The sequence below is a fragment of the Marmota monax genome, unplaced genomic scaffold, assembly GCF_021218885.2.
Source record: "Marmota monax isolate L192 unplaced genomic scaffold, Marmota_monax_Labrador192_F-V1.1 WCK01_AAM20220418_F8-fsc00052, whole genome shotgun sequence".
Classification (NCBI taxonomy): domain Eukaryota; kingdom Metazoa; phylum Chordata; class Mammalia; order Rodentia; family Sciuridae; genus Marmota; species Marmota monax.
Window position 1 is genome coordinate 8526213 of NW_026693473.1, and position 17428 is coordinate 8543640.

At 33.2% G+C, this 17428-nt stretch overlaps 1 protein-coding gene across 29 annotated transcripts in view; it reads right to left on the minus strand.

The window, feature by feature from the left end:
- The window catches only part of Dlg1 (discs large MAGUK scaffold protein 1), a 271999-nt gene that overhangs the window by 137113 nt on the left and 117458 nt on the right, over positions 1 to 17428 (minus strand). Inside the window, exon 1 of one of the 29 annotated variants that reach the window (XM_058583564.1) lies at positions 14743 to 15767. The exons of 23 other annotated variants lie outside the window; for them this stretch is intronic. In XM_058583564.1, coding sequence (XP_058439547.1) covers positions 14743 to 14976 — 234 coding nt within the window. In that variant the 5' untranslated portion in view covers positions 14977 to 15767. Of the gene's footprint in view, positions 1 to 14742; positions 15768 to 17428 lie in introns of those variants that run through there. 5 more of the 29 variants (XM_058583566.1, XM_058583567.1, XM_058583569.1 and 2 more) reach the window with 5 other exon arrangements.

Here is a 17428-nt window from a genome sequence, read left to right on the forward strand (position 1 = left end):
CTATAGTCATAAAATGTCAATAATTGGTCTAAAGTTTTCAAAATTCAATTTTATTTTATTTTTACAAAAGGATTTATTGAAAAATTGAAATATATCTGTCCCCTCTTAAGTTGCTTTGTGCCTCTTTATTATTTTTTTTAAATACCAAAAGAAGTGTATTTTTGAAATGTTTGAAAAATGTCACAAATTATTTCTTAGCAATGGTCTCCAGTCTTTAAAATAATATATTAGCTAATTTATAATTTGATATGAAAATAAGGCAGAGAAGGAACATGCTTATGTCAAATTGCAAGGCTGAGCACAGTTAATTTTCTTTACTGGTAGTTGCTTTCAAACCCTTTATGATATACTATAATGCTTCAATTTTTCTCTTTAACCTCAGTAACCTTCTGGCTCTGAGCCTCTTCTGGAACCCATCTTCTTTAGATAAGGATCCAGATACTATTTTTAAAAATCCCTAAAACAAACATATGCCATCTTAACCAATCCCACTCTCTCCAGGGCACTGAGCAAAGCACTCTGCAAAAGAACACATGCCCCTGCCTCTTCTTTAAGGCTGGCAAATACTTCAAAAGTAAATGACATGTCAACGCACACAATTTCTTAGCCACAAATAATAAACTTCTGAGCATAACAGAGAATTACAGAAGAACATTTGATTCACTTGAAACAAATACAGCTCTAAACAAATAATGTTAAATATGGTAATAATTCATATATATAAATATATACATATATTTATATATATAAAACAAATATGAGGCAGCAATATGCAATAACCATTATATACAGTAACCAAGATTCAGTAACCAGTATTACAGAAAAGAAATTCAGAAAAGTATTTTAAACTTGAAAATCTTATATTAGTTATTAGTTATATTAGTTATTAGACAGTGACTACTGTGCCATGATCCTGTCCCACTCTGTTTGTATCACTTAATAAGCTGCAAAAGGTTTTTGTTGGTTTTTAAAATCATGACCATGTGACTAGCAACAGCTTAGTTGTTTCTATCCATAGCAACACCATGGAATCATTAGCGTCTGAGTCTGCCTTCAGAGATTTGTTTCCATGACAACAAAGGTTATAATATTAACACTGTCTCAAGAAATACTGCAGAAAATTGTGTATTTCTGTAAAATAATTGGCTAGATCATACATATTTTAATAGTACCTTTTGAAAACCAGCATCAAATTGACAGTTATCTGAAAAATGTTTAAACTGATGAATTTTAAATGATTCTTACTAACTTTCTTTATAACTCTATATTTTACATCTAATTTAAAATCTTAACATTATGAACCTGTGTTTACCATGTAGATTTTCATCAAAATGGTGTGAAGCCACATTAGGTACAGTCACATGCATAATTTCTATGGCATATCCACACTTATGATATGTACTACGCTCCCTGACTTCTATTCATGCAATAGTTAAGTGTGTATTGAGTAAGGCTACTATCTTTATTAATCCATTTCTGCTTAATATAGCTAAAATGCTTTTAAATTTTTTTAAGTTATAGATGGACTCAATACCTTTACTTATTTTATCTCTTATTTTTTTTTTATGTGGTGCCAGGGATCGAACTCAGTGCCTCACGCGGCTAAGCAAGCGCTCCACCACCTGGCCCCCCAAAATGCTTTTTATTATGTGCATATAAATCTTAACAGGAAGAGACAGAAGGGACCATTATGAGGCTGTAATAATCCATTTGAGAGGTGACTGGTGACTTAAATTGAATGGTGATAATGGTGAACACAGAAATGAACAGTCTGGATTTGGGATGTAGAGTTGGTGTATCGTGGGGCCTGATGGCAAAGCAGGATTGTTATGAGTAATACCCACAATAGCAATTAAAAATCACTTTTCTTACATCCTAGTTAGACTCAGGTATAAAAGAGCTGCAAAGCTATTTAAATACATTTTTAAAAGTTTTTCTCACTGAATTATTTATTAAATGATTTTCATGGCTGGGGTGTAGCACAGCAGTAGAGGACTTACCTAGTGTACACAAGACTCTGGGTTTGATCCCTAGCATGGTCAAAACAAAAACCAAAATAAAACGAACACCCAAAAACCAAACAAACAAAAATGATTTTCACAGTTTTAAGATAAAACTCCCAAGACGATAAATGAAATCATACTATCAGGAAAACAATAATGCTTAATTTTACATTACCATGTTTCATGAATGGAATAAACTGAGCTCAGAATATACACAAAAATTCAATAAAGTCTAAAAAAATCATCATATCACATTTTAAGGAAAAAATGACATAAATGAACTAGCAAATCTTTTGGTATCAATATCTTAAATGAGGAAAAGTGCCACCACTGGTCAATAAAGACCTTAGTTTTTTGTTTTTGTATGAATAATTTATATGTTTAATCCATGTTCTTTGATCCTTTGTTTATAGATTTACTATGCTATAATGACACATTTCTCTGATTAAATGTCAAAAAAGGTATTTAAAAGTGAGAGAGAAATCAAGAAAAACCTACAAGCCTTTTGAATGTTTATAGAAAAAATGTAGCTTTATAAAGACTCTACCTGGAAATCACTGTATTCAAAAGAGGACCTGTATCTTCAGAAAAAGATGTTTTTAATGGCTTAAATCTGTTTTGTATAATTCAGATGCCCTTCAGTCAACTGTCACTGCAAATAGACACCTTCAATATAAACTGTGCAGTTAAAAAAAACAAAAAAAAAACCCCAAAACCAAAACATATTGTTTGAACCAGGTACATAAAAATCCATGCCATAACTATCTCAGAAACAAATATTTAAAGAATTAACATTTTAAACTAAATCATTAAGGGTTGTAAATCCATTTTTTTTGTAAGCCAGGCATAGTGGCTCAAGCCTGTATTCCCACATCTGGGGAGGCACAGGCAGGAGGATTGCAAGTTTGAGGCCATCTTAAAGAATTTAGTGCACCCTGTCTCAAAATAAAAATGTAACTCAGTGGTAGAGTGTCCCTGGATTCAATCAAAGTACTGTAAATAGATAGATAGATAACCCCTACAATTAAAAAAAAGTTTTTTTGTTTTTTTTTGTTTTGTAACTAGGGAAAAAAGGAAAGCAGACCTGGCAATTAATTTTATAGAAACACAGGTGCAAATCTGCTAGTTCACACAGTCATACTAGCTCATAAACTATTTCTACTTTCAAGAGTCATAATATTCAGTTAAGGTTTCGGGTTCCTTCATTATGAAAAGATGATATTCTATCAGCATTCGGCTGATGATTCTGCAGTACTAATAAAAGGAGGCATGAACCATTAAAAAGCTAAAGTGAATAAAGATCTAAAACCTAAATTTAAAAATATGGTTACACAGTAAATAAGGACAATATTACCAATTGTAATATGCTTTTTTAACCTGATTTTTATCAGCATGTGGTTATAGAAACATGCATAACACTGGACTTCATAACTATTAACTTAAAATGGGCCTTTAATGTGCCCTAGTAATCATATTAGCCCTACTCTCCTCAAGTCCCTAATGATTCAGGCCCCTGTTATTTTCTGAAGCCACAGCCTTCGATTCTCCATTTACTGTTTCACCCATGTTGCCCTCCTGTGGCTTTTCAAATATCTTACACATGCTTCCACCTAAGAACTACTGCTATTTGTCTGTCCGCCTGGAATGCTCTTGCCTAGATGCCCACATGGTTCAACTCCATAATTTCTTTTCCTGTCTTTCCCAAACATCACCTTTAAGTTGAAGCCCTCTAAGTTATTCTATTATGCTCCCCTAAAACAAACCTACACATTTCCTACTTTATTCTCGTTACTTTTCCTCCAGAATGCTACATATTTTAGTCAATTATATTTACCAGTTGTCTATTTTAACACAGCTCTATAAGAGCAGGGATTTCTGTTCAGTTTATTCCTGTGTGCTTGGTGTCTAGAATAGTGCACACAGGACATATTTTATATATATGTGTTCAACAAATGAAACTATATAATTATCAAGTTGGATCAATTTCATCAGTACTTTAAACCTCATTCTTCCCATGTTCCCTCTTTCATGCTAAACACATAGCAGACACTGCTAAATGGTTCTCTGTGCTTGGGCAGTTACTACCAATCAGAAGGTGTTCAAGAAATTCTATCATTTGACAACCTTAGAGGTTAACTAATTGCCTAACAATGCCTAATTGAAAATAAACATGGCTTGGCCAAGTACAGTTTCTTAAAGGATTTTCCTCTCTGTCAAACTGCAATAAGTAAATCTTCTGAGAGTTTATATTTAAAAAACAAAACAATGGTACCTTTCCTCCAAACTTCTAGGGTCTCCTAAGTTCAACTTGGGCCTCTGATCCCCCTAAATGGTATGTACTTCTTGCTGTTACTATCACTGTTTTACCTTGATGTTCCCTCTTTGTCTTTTCAGTTTTCTAACAGCCATTTAACCAATTCCCTATTTTACATTTTCTATGTTAAAATAATTGATTTTTCTGTTTTCTTGGCTGGACCCTGTTAAGGTTAGCAATCCTCTAGCTATGACATAATTCTTTATCATTCTATAATTAGGTTCTTCTCCACGTCTCTAGAACACTTACTTAAAAGGCCAGAACAATCTTTGCAGCCAGTGACGATGATAGTGGTTGTTGTCATGTTGGTGGTGATGAAGATGATAATGACCTTACTGATGTCATGTTATAATAAGTCTTCGCATTGACTACTTCATTTAATTCTCACTAAATATTGATTAAGATAGTATTTTCATTCCTATTTTCTACCGATGAAGAAGACTCAAAATATAGGTAATTTTTCCAGGGTGCTATAACTAGGGCATGGCAGAATACAGACAATTAAACGCAGGCCATCAATCGCTAAAGATAGTATACTTATCCAGGATACTACTCTAGCTCCTTAAAAGAGTTTAAGAAGAGTTTTATCCTTATTGTTAGCACTATCTTATTGCAAAGATATATATACTCTAAAATGGAAATAAATACTCCATCAATCCATAGGTTAGGGTTTGGCAAATATTTTCCCAGGAAAAAAAGAAATATTATGGGCTATGCCTTTTTTGTTGCAACTGCTCAACTCTGCTGCTGTAGCTAAAAAGCAGCCACGGACAATATACAAACAAATAGGCAGGGCTTTATTTACAAAGCAGGTGGCTTTGTAGTTTGCTGACTCCTGCTTCAGGGTGCTTTAAAATGAACAAACAACACGTGGCTGGTGAAATCAACAAAGAAAACCAGAAAATTTAAGACCTCTCTGGTTAAGTTTTTACTAGCTATATTGGTTTACTTCTGCTGCAATACTTAATCCATGATAATAAAAATAAGCAACACTCCCTAAATATGGGCCATGGGCATGACAAGGTAAAACACAAACAAGTATGGGACTGGGGTTGTGGCTCAGTGGTAGAGTGCTCGCCTAGCATGCACAAGGCATTGGGTTCGATTCTCAGCACCATATAAATGTAAAATAAAGATACTATGTCCACCTAAAACTAAAAACTAAATATTTTAAAAAACACAAACAAGTAAAAAACATATGGAAACTTCAAATTTCATCTAGAGTTCTTGACAATACTTTTTACAAAAATCAGCCTATATAAGAAAGCTGTGCTACCATAAGTCAAAGAATCTAATTCTATACTGTATATAGATCGCAATTTGGAGAAAGTGATTAAGATGATTTTTTTTGTTCTTTTTTTTTTTCTTTCCAAAATCCTGCTATGGTGTATGGTATAGAGTGAATAGTATAACTGAAGCAATTAATTCTAAGATTGGAATGCATCTTATCTGTTTTTCCTCTGTCTTCCAAAATTGGGAACTGACTACTTTTCATACATTAGATTGTTCTGCAAAGAGTAGTCCAAGTTAAATATAGAACAATGAGGGTGGAATCTGTTTTAATTTAAATTCCAGATTATAATATCTAGTTCTTTTTCTCAGGACCAATAAAAAAAACTTGTAAGGCAATAAAGTACTCCCAATCTGCCGTAAACCTAACTTTTTCATACTCCAGAGCTAGAGCTACCTGGTCAAGTCTTCAGTCAGAGTTTAGTTTCACAAACACTGTAAACACTGTTCATTAACAGGACTAACTTGGGGCTTACTAAAGAAAAAAGAGTGAACAGGCAGAACTCCTGTTAGAGGGTTATGGGGTAAAGTCTTTGAAGTTAATTTGTCCAGGGACAGAACTGTGCTCTGGCTTCTCTCAAAAATCCATGGCTGGCAGATGTCATAGCCAGTTGGCTTGCACTCACACAAAATAGGTCCAGTCTTTATTCACTAATTTGCATATGCGGGTAAAATTATCACATCAGTGGGTTTATTTGAAGTTTCTTAAATAAGGTGATAATTGTAGGCTACTGTTTTCCACAGTCTGAACAACTATTTTTAACTTTATCAAAATTCTAAACTTTGATATAAAAATGTAGGATTAAAAATGTTATGTAACAGTGCCAGGAAGTAAAATGAATAACACAGTAAAATATCTTTAAAAAGTTGATATTAAATCGAATTTTAATGATAAGAATTCAAATTTTACATATGTGTAAAAGTATACATACCTCACAGCTTTTCACAGATTGCTGTGAATTACTTCTAAAATACACATGATCTTAACAAAATATCACATGTACTCTTTCCATTTTTTAAGCCACAATTCTACTTAAAAATGGTGTGTGAAATTCGGAGTGGCCATATCATATTTAGAAGCTCCAAACTTCAACCCAGCCATGATATGATTAAATGAAAGTAAGTACCTGTATATTTTATTTATTCAACGAATATTTATCCAGTGCATTCTCCATGCTAGGTTCTGAGGTTGAAAAACAAAAACCCACACATCTCATTGTACCAGTCCTTGTGAAGCTTATATATTAGCAGTTGATACTAAACGAAATCGTTATTCAATTTACTAATGAGATGAAACTGTATAAAAGGTATGAAATACAAAAATGGGCAAAAATGTTGGCCAAATTTCCCAAGAAATTTTATGTGTGGTCAGTCATTTTTCAGCATCATTATTAACACAGTATTTAAAAAGTTAACTTTAAAACTTGTTTATGTTAAAATATGAAAATTGTACCCTACGGAATTTCTTGCTTTTTGTCTGTGTTCTTGATAGAAGGGACATCTAATAATTATGACCCTATATAGCAGGTACAAATTAGAAAGCAACACATTTCCTCTCTATAAAGAATTTATATAATAAATTTCACTTATTTAGCTCCTCAAACTAAGCCAATCTAGACTAAATTAAGATACTAATTTTGCACTTTTAAAAAAAGAAGCAAGTTATCAAGCCTCAAAAAGACATGGAGGAATGCTAAATGCATATTTCTAAGCAAAAGAAAAGCCAATCTGAAAAGTCTACATACTGTATAATTCCAACTTCATGACATTCTGGAAAAGGCAAAAACATGGAGACTAATTTTTGGAGCATATTTAGCTTCACAGCAAAACTGGAAAGTACAGCAAGTTCCCATATACCCTCTGCCCCACATACCCACAGCCCCATCCACTATCATTCCAATGTAATAATGGTATATTTGATACAATCAATGAGCCTACATGACATATCTTTATCACCCAAAGTCTATAGTTTTTACCAGTGTTCCCTCTTGTTGTTGGAACATAGTATGGGTTTCAACAAGTATATAATGTCATGTATCCACCATTGTAGAATCATACAGAGTAGTTTCACTGTCTTTAATTATCTGTGCTTTACCTGTTCACTCCTCCCTCTATTCTAGCTCCTGTCAACTACTGATCTTTTTACTGTCTTCATAGTTTTTCCTTTTCCAGAGTGTCATTAAGTCAGAATCATACAACTTGTTGCCTTCCAGATTGGCTTTGCTCACTTGGTAATATGCATTTAATATTCCTCCATGTCTTTTTGTGATGTGATAACTTATTTATTTCTATCACTCAATAACATTACACTGTCTAAAGCACATTTCATTTATCTGGTTACCTAGTGGAGGACATCTTGTTTGCTTATGGGTTTTGACAATTATAAACAAACCTACTACAGACAGGTAGGTTTTTGCATGGACCTAAGTTTCAACTCACGTGGCTACATAAACCAAAGAGTGCAACTGCTAAAAAGTAAGATCAATTCTGTATTTTTGTAAAAGCTTATATAACCACTGTAAACAATTACTTTTTTTTAAACTTCAACTCTATTTTGTTCTAAAGTGTCCCATTATACAAATGACTAGTTCTTAAATATCATTCAAGCACATTTTAAAATAAATGAATTTAGATGCCCTGAAAAATTTCACAGAAATGGAGACACAACATATGTTCTACAATATTCTTGGTGTGAAAGGGAACAATTAATTTTCTAATCTGAATCAGTAGAAAATTAAGAAATAAATATCTTTGTCAAGAGACAGACTCTCACAATCAGTATAACAGGAAACTATTTCTACCCCTTTTCCTGGAAACTATACTACTATCAATCAGAGTAAACACTTCCAAAGCAGTTTAAGAAGATGGCTTACCTACTCTTTGTATATCTTAGTTTTATACAAAGGCACTACACTAAACATAAGCCTCTCCTCCTTAGAGATCAAGAACAGCTATATATATTTATGACTTCAAAACACTATCATCACTAAACATATGACCAAAGGTATGAAAAATGTAGAGAGAACAAGATTAGATCAATCTCAGGATGGTTCAAGGTGGAGATGTCATAGTGGGAATATTTAGACTCAATGCCAGGTGGGAATGGTCAGAAGATAAATGGTACAACTAAGTAACCACATGCCTCTGTTTGCCTGGAAAGTCTGTATTATACTGTTGTCCTTCTTTAATAGTCCTTGTTGTTCTTCTTTCATAGTTCCCCTATTCCATCAAAATTACACAGTTTGGTCTATGTATACAGTCGCCCTGATTATGAGAGGATTGAAGAGCATCTTTCTGACTCCTTGGGTATATTTCTCCCCAGAGGCACAAATAAGAATCATCAGCTAGACAGTGTTAGTATAACACTGAAGTAATACATGCTTTACAGAAGGTCTAAGGGAGAATTAAAGAGAGAAACACGCCTGCCCCGGTTCACCTCAATACAAAATTGATTATCCCTGTCTCTTTACTCATCCATCAAAAATTTTCTCTTCACTTACTATGTTGCCACCATTGTTAAAGAAGTTGGGGATACAGCAATAAACATAACATAAAGGTAGCATCCAAGAGTTAAAAGAGAAAAAAAAAGGAGGGAGTAATAGTGTTAACACCTGTGGTGGGGTCAAGTAAAACAAAGATTGAGAATTGATCACTACATTTGATAATTTATATTTCATACGAGGTAGGTTGTTTGCCTATTTGCTTTAATGAAAGGTATTTCACCAGGTATGTATGTTGATAGGAATTATCTAGTATAGAGGAAAAGAAAGATGATGCAGGGAAGAAAAAAAGAAAATTTCAGAAGTCCTTGAATAGTCAAAGGGACTACAATCTAATACACAAGTGAAAGGTGAGCTTTGGGAACACAGATGGTTCATTTATTTTAACAGGGGGGCACACAAAGTAAGATTATCAATTGAGAACGAAGGTCAGGAACCAGGTATTATTGTAGGCTTCATGTGCAGTCTGGGAGCTGTGTAGAGGAAGCAAAGCTGCAATTAAACAAGGCTAGAGTTTATCAATAAAGTAACACAGGACAAGAGAACTGGGATTTTATAAGGCAGAGTTTATAGTTATGGACCATGGAATTTGAGAAAAGCAAGAAGGAATGTGAGAGCATATTAAAAAGGACAATAAATAGTAAAAAATGAAGCTGGAGGTCTTGAAAGGATTAAAAAAAATCACTGTAGTGGACATACTAAAGAAAGTAAGCTGAAAAGAAAAAGTGCTGATCAGTTTAATGTGTTTAATCAGGATTATTTAAGCAGGACAGTTGATGGTATCGAAAGAGTCAAATATAACCATTTAAGTAGATCACTAAGGTGAAAAATAAATTCGCTAGAGATAAACATATCATAGAGAAGTCAAGATTTAAAATGGACCATTTAGGGATATTGAAAATGACTAAGAATGGTGGGAAGAGAAAAAAAATAGTAACAGGTGTTGAAATAATCAATGAGTAAGAGTGACCAGGAGAGATGCAGATGAGTAGCAAGAGATGAAAAGTAGAAAATACTACTTGATGACATCTAACTTTTTTTCTTTAAAGAGGCAGAATGTTAAAAAAAAAAAAAGCTATCTATAAGATATCAATGACACTAAGCAAAGAAAGACATTAAGACATTAATTCTACCTGTTGGTTTAATAGAATATGGGGTGTGAGAAGTTGCACTTTTTGTGAAGAATGTAAAAAGAGTATTCTCAGGGGATGCAATGTTTCAGTGAGATAAACCACACACAAAAATGTGCATAAAAGAGATTTTGCTGATGATAAACTGGGAGTTCAAAAAGACAGAGTGAACAGATTTGGGTGGTTAAAGACAATGGGAATTTAAAATTGACTAAGGATATACCAGCATAACACAGGGACAAGTGAGAGGAATCTGGAATCTGGAATCTGGAAAGTTTGAGCTTTTCATGGTGATGGAGGCTAAAAGGGATGAAGAATCTATGATTAGTTCCAATGATATATGGGGGACCTTGGTAAGAAGTAGGTAAACAATGAGGTTTAGTCATTTACTTGTAAATGGTTTTAGCAATTTGCAGAAAGAGTGTTCAGAGGATAGGCAAGATCAGGAACTCAGGTTTCATGGGGACTTTGAGGGGCTCTGAGGATCCATCCCTTAAATCGTACAATTTAAAGATGTTGAAGCCAGGCATGGTTGTGCGTGCCATTTAAGGCTAGACTTAGCAAATCTGTCTCAAAATTAAAAAATTAAAAGGGCTAGGGATGTAGCTCAGTGTAAAGCACCCCTAGGTTCAACCCATAGTACTGCTAGCTAGCTGAATGAATGAATGAATGAGCAAATAAAATAAAGATGTTGAGGACCATGGTTCTTAAAAAAGCAGGTGGTTTGCACTTAAGAGTGAACTCAGTCAACAATATTTTTTGCCAAATGCTTAAATATACTACATTACTCTAGATGCTGTTAATTCTTAACTACCCATATTTAAATTTGTTCATAGATTATCAGAGTTAAAACAATATAAAACTAAAATTGTAATAACATCTGCACCTAACTCTAAGATAGAATTTATGTGCCAGGTGCTACTGTAAGTAAGCTATGTATGTTAAATCATTTAGCAGAAGCAACTCAGTGAAGTTAGATACTATTATTATCTCCGTTTGGGGTGACGAATATATCCAATGCACAGCTAGCTCTAAAAATTAAATGCCTTATATTCAAAATGTACCTGCTGGACAAATGTATCCTTTTTACATATATCAGCCCATACATTTTAAAATGGTTTCCCTGTATTTTAGAACAGGGTTTTTCCTCTCAGCTGATTACTCAATTCATGCGGCTAATATTTACTCTTAAGAAAGTGTTAATATTCTTCTTCAGTTCTGACAAGACATCATGTCTGTTTCATTCACTCCTAAGAACACAACTTTGTTGTTCTCTGTTTAAATTTGTTATGCTAATTGTTTTGGGGAACCTGTTTGAATACTTATAATGATTTGTGTTAGGAATTTCAAGGAATCTGAAATACATGAATGGCTGCTAAACAAAGCGACCTCACACTTTATAGCCATTCAAAGTGTACATGATTATTACTATCATTAATAAACACTGATATCATCAAGAAAACAAAGTCTAAGAGTATAGGGCTGGGCAGAATGGGATCAACCAGTCCTAAAAAATAGGAGGGAGGCAGAGGTGAGGAACCAAGGAGGGCCTGATAATGCATAGGTCACTTATTAAGAAACTTGCCTTAATTTAACATTTAAAAAAACAAGCCCCCCAACCTACAATGTTAGATTTTGACATACAACTAAATGATAAAAAAAAATCAGAGTTTTTAAGTCATATAGCTATCACTATTCAGTAGAAGTTGGAAAAGATGAGAAAATCAGGTGCATGGGGGAATTTCATAGCTTGAGGATGATGCAAAAAAATGGAGGGGAAAAAAGAGAAGAGGAGTTAGAAATAGGCTACTTCAAGAACTAAAGGCACTTGTGAGGGAACAGGAACAGAGCACATCCAATTAATTTAGGAACACAAGAGGTGTCGGATCAGGTGCCATATTTTGGAAGGCCAAATGATAACATTCTAGCTGATTAAAACAGAAATTTATTAACAAATTTCATAACCATTTATTGAGCACCAACAATAAGCTGGGTATCTTGCTAGGCTTCATAACCACTTTGTTTCCTCATTATTCAAAAACTATTAATGACTCCCTACCAAATTACAAATACTAAGCAGAATCTGATACAATCCCAGTTATGAGCATAAATACCTTGAAAGACATGCAATTCAGATGAATCTGTAAATTAAATAAATTTTAACAAATTGAGGGGGGAGTATTAAATCAAGAGTAATGATTTATATACTAATAAAATCCATTTACTAACAACTTTCCAATGTGCTAAAAGTTTTGTAAAGCCTATACAAAAGGAATTAAGGCTAGAAGTTAATCTTCCTGTCAAGTCTTAGAAAAGAGCATTCTGACAACACCAAAACAGGAGATCCTATTTTTCAATCACTAATATACAACACGATCATACTATCATCTTCCAAAGTATATGATATATGCTTTAAAATGAGAGTTCATGAATCTACTTTGTTTCTAACAACAAATTTCTCTGGTGTTACAAAACAAAACTGATTGAGTTGGTACAAAAGAAAAATGTATTCTAACATCAACTAAGATGCAACTATGACTAAAGTTCTTTCTTGGTCCCATTAAATTTTATCATGTAAAATGAACTCCACTGAGTTATAACAAAAGGCTTATAATCTATCCAATAGTTCAGTTAGAAAATGTATAAAATGAAAAATAAAATGTTAGCACTGAGATAAAACACTAAAGTAATGAGAATGACAAGAGCAGTATTAGGAAAAAGGTCTGAAAGAAATAAAAATTAACCCGTTTATCAGTATATAGATATGAACCAAACTAAGGGTGAGGGAGGAGTAAGATTTAAAGTGGCTTAACAGAGGCCATAACTCTATTTTAGCTCAATAGAGAGCAACTTTTTGTTCTAACCCCTAGGTAACAATAATAAAATGCTTTGGTTTCAATATTTTGCTGTGACCATTTCTCCAATTTTTTCATTTGTATTACCTTAAGATGAATTGCAGATATCTCAGTGGTAATATGTATCTGTGTACATTACAAATATACAACAGTGTATTTACATAAACCATATATATATATATATATATATAGATAGATAGATAGATAGATAGATAGATGTATATATTGTATATTTCACATATATAATGATTTTAAGGTATCTCTTATTGATGAGGAAAAATATTATTTGATATTCATCTACAAAATAATAACAGCAACCTTCAGTTTCTGCATTTATTTTGGATATATATAATTGTAGTTAAAAATTCTTGGGGCAGCATCCAATTTAAGAGAAAATTAACCACTGTCCCTCAACAAATTTTGACTATAAGTAACCTCAGAGCCTACATGTAACACGATGCTTCTTCCTTCTCTGGTAATTCCATTTCTCACAAACATGTATGAAAAATAAAATTTCTTACTTTAAAATGCTGAAATTATTTAAAAGTAAAAATTACAATTCTAAAAACCAAGATCAATCTTAAAAAGCTGTAATAGTTACAATTCATATTTACAGTGCTGCTTCTAATTATTTTTAAAACAGCTTTAAGGGAATTTATTTTTAAAAGGCCCTAAGGGATATGTATATATCTGTATGCATTTTTGTTAATTTAAATATTATTGATGTCAAAGGACAAAAGCATTCTCAACTTGTTTTTAAATGAGACTATTTCTCTTTTACTTTTACAATTAGATAAACATATGCTAAACAAATTTTTAAGATTATTTCCCCTATCCCAAACTTATATCAAATAATAGGTATTTCACTCAATTTTATTTTATATTTTTTCCCCTATATTCATTTCCTCAAAAAGAAGTGATTTTGTGGGATTCTTCTTTAAAATTTGGAAGACTTTTACTGTTTGCTCATCTCTTTAAATTGTGATTTGAATATGTGAAAAAAATTCTCATGAACATGTAACTGCACAAATTTACTGATTCCAAATTAATTCTAGATGGTGTGTGTGTGTGTGTGTGTGTGTGTGTGTGTGTATTGAGAGAGAGATGGAAGGATTCATTAAATCTTTTTACTAACTGAATTTAATGTAATTTTAAGATGTAAACATATACAATCCTAGCCAAGTGTTTTAATCTATAATCAAAAACACTAAAATGAAAATATTTTATATTATCTTCTATTTCTTTACTATGACAATCTCCCTAAGGTTATCTAATAACACAGAAACACTAAACAAATAGATATTTCCTTTGCTCAAATATCAAACTCTATATATAACGCTTAACAGTCTAAAAATAAGGAACTGAGCATTAATTTACAATTTAATGCTAATGTTTTTATATTTTTAGAAAACTCATTCAATAGAATTTGTGGCTGTTTTGTTTGGCATTACATAAGAGCATAAGGGAAAATATTTTTTGTTCCCTTTTGTGCTAAAGACCTGCATAGATGGACTGAAAACATAAATATCTACGCATCCAAGGCTTCAGTGCATAAGATTCTATTTTTAATAAGAAATCTGTACTAAACATTTTTGCAAAGCAAACTGAACATAAATATATTGAAAATAATTTCAACAAGTGGTATGTTACCTGGGTGGAGCTGGTAGCTACCGAGATGCAGTCAATAAAGCTGTGTCTTCGAGTGAAAAATGCAACTATCTGCTGCCAGCGTGAAGGTTCTGGCTCAGCCTGCAGTTCATCTGAAGAGCCCTTTTTTGCCCAGTGTTTCTGCTTTGGGCCTACTGAGCCATGGCTAGAGCTAGTATTGCCTCCTCGGCTGGCGCGAGAGTACAGAAGTGTGTTGTTTCCGAAAATGTAATTCATCTCTGCAGCCCTGCAGGTGGTTGCCAAGCAGTCTTACTTCTCTACCAGCTGCTGAGTGGTGAATGATCAGTAAAAACTGCAGCTAGAATTACAGCAGCATCACTTGTAGATCAGAGAAAATAAAAACCTTGAGAAATGATGCTCATTTTCTCTGTAGTTTCTTCCTATGAAAGAGCTTGTATCTTTCCTCTGTACCTGTTAGCTGTATGATGGCTGGGTTTATTTTTGCAGACAAAAAAGACGACATAAGGTGGATTTCTTTCTTGTGATTATTTTTTCACCAGCGTCTGCAGGAACCAAAAGCTGTTCTTTTGTTAGCTGATAACTAGACGGACTGAAATCCAGGAAGTGAGGTCGATTAGCAGGTAAAGAAGGATGTTATAAACACTGGACTACCAAGACCCTTTGGGGCTGCCTGATTTAATGCACTGGGTGGAGAAACCCTGGATTACCAAGTTTCAATCACAGTCTGTAGTAAAATCCAATGGCATCTTCATGGCTTACATAAATTATAAAAATGAATCTAAAATTACAAGATCCTTTCTGCCAACAGTTATGATTGTTCAAATAATTTCACAAAAAGAATCTTTGTCATTTGCATACTAATTTGGACAGCAGGAAGGATCTTATATTATTTAGCGATGGATCTGTTTTTTGAAGGTACTATCCATGTTAGACTGAGAATCTACTGATAGGGAGAAATCTATTTGTAATGTAGCATGATCATTTTATGTAATACATTGATTTCTGTTGGTAGAGTCTGGAGACAAGAACAAATGAGCAAAATAAATATATGGTTCCTGGAACTTTCATGATAAAAAAAGAATTAAGGAAAATTATAAACATGATCCCCTAGTGTTATTATAATCATTAAAATTATATGGTTTTGAATGTGTAAAAGTGCAAACGAATTGATTCTTTTTATAACCAGTAAAATACGTTTTATCTAACATTATATAAATACTACTCTGGTTCATAAAAATATATTGCTTGATTGCTAAACAGACATTTTCTAACATCTTTACCCAGGTCTGTGTTTCTCAACATAGTAGTGAACCTCAGATTGCCTGGGGTACAAATTAAAAAGTTATCTAAGTGACAATTAAGCACTTTTAAGTTTGAAAACTACATTTCTAAGCCTGACCTCTTAATGCTATGCCATTTAGTATATGGTTATTTAAAAACCATATGCTTTAAAAAAATTTTTTTTAGTTGTAGATGGACACAATATCTTCAAATTATTTATTTATTTTTTTAAATGTGGTGCTGAGGATTGAATCCAGTGCCTCATACATGCTAGGCAATCGCTCTACCTCTGAGCTACAACTCCACTCCCATCAACTTTTAATCTTATATAAGCATAACATAAACTCCAATCCCAGCCATAGATATTTTTTCAGATGTGGACTGATAAAATCTTGCTTGTCTATATGCCTACCAGCACCAATTACATGCAGCCTACTAGAAAGTAGCATTGCAAACTACAAAATGAGGTCCACTGCAAATCTGGCTTAGCAAGCAAAGATGCTTATGTTATCTCTATAATTCCTTCCCTAAGATGCTGCAAGTATGCCCCAAAAGGGTTGAGAGCCACGTGGGACTCTTGGGTTAGGATGTTTTGTGACAGAGAGTATAACAATTCCTTGTTTCATCCTAAGAATTATTAGTAGCTGGCAATTTGTGGCCCTAGATAGACTGATTCTGAGAGATAGACGAATAGAGGAAAATGTTAAAGGGAGATAGAGAACTAAGAATCCTCTCTGGTTAAAAATAAATAAATGAATGAATGAATGAATGAATGAATTCTCCTAAAAATTTTTTAAAGTTCTCCTATGAAACAGATACTTTAAGAACTGATTAGTGTAGTTTATTCAAGTACTGCAATAATTGGGTTAGCTCAAACTATGTACTATGATCCACATACTCTGAAAAAACCCTGGGAAAAGAAAACCAAAACACCCTTGGAATCCATAAAAGGTTTTTTATTATTCTGGATTAACACAAAAATAAGAACAATGAACAAATGCTGAATGCAAAACCCCTACACCTCAAGATGCAAACAACAGAAATACAGATTGAAAAGTAAACCATTAGTATATATATATTTATTCTAGAAATTCAAAGAACTTGACAGATTGTTCCATTCCATCCTTCTTGGGGGAAAAAAATACTTCTCAATGTATGAATATTCTATTCAAATCCACTCACATCAAGAAAACAACTTAAAATTCTAAGAAGGGCATCTTTATGAAAGTGTCCTGTTACCTGAGCTACAGAAATCTACGATCATCTCATCTATTGTCCAGTGGTAAATTCATACGTACAAAACCATCTAAATCACAATTGTTTTTACGTGATTTGTTTGGGAAACAGAAGACTACCAGTTGATCTATGCTTTAGAAAACCCTCTCTTGTTATACAACAGAGTTGAGAGATAAACTTCATTAAAAGA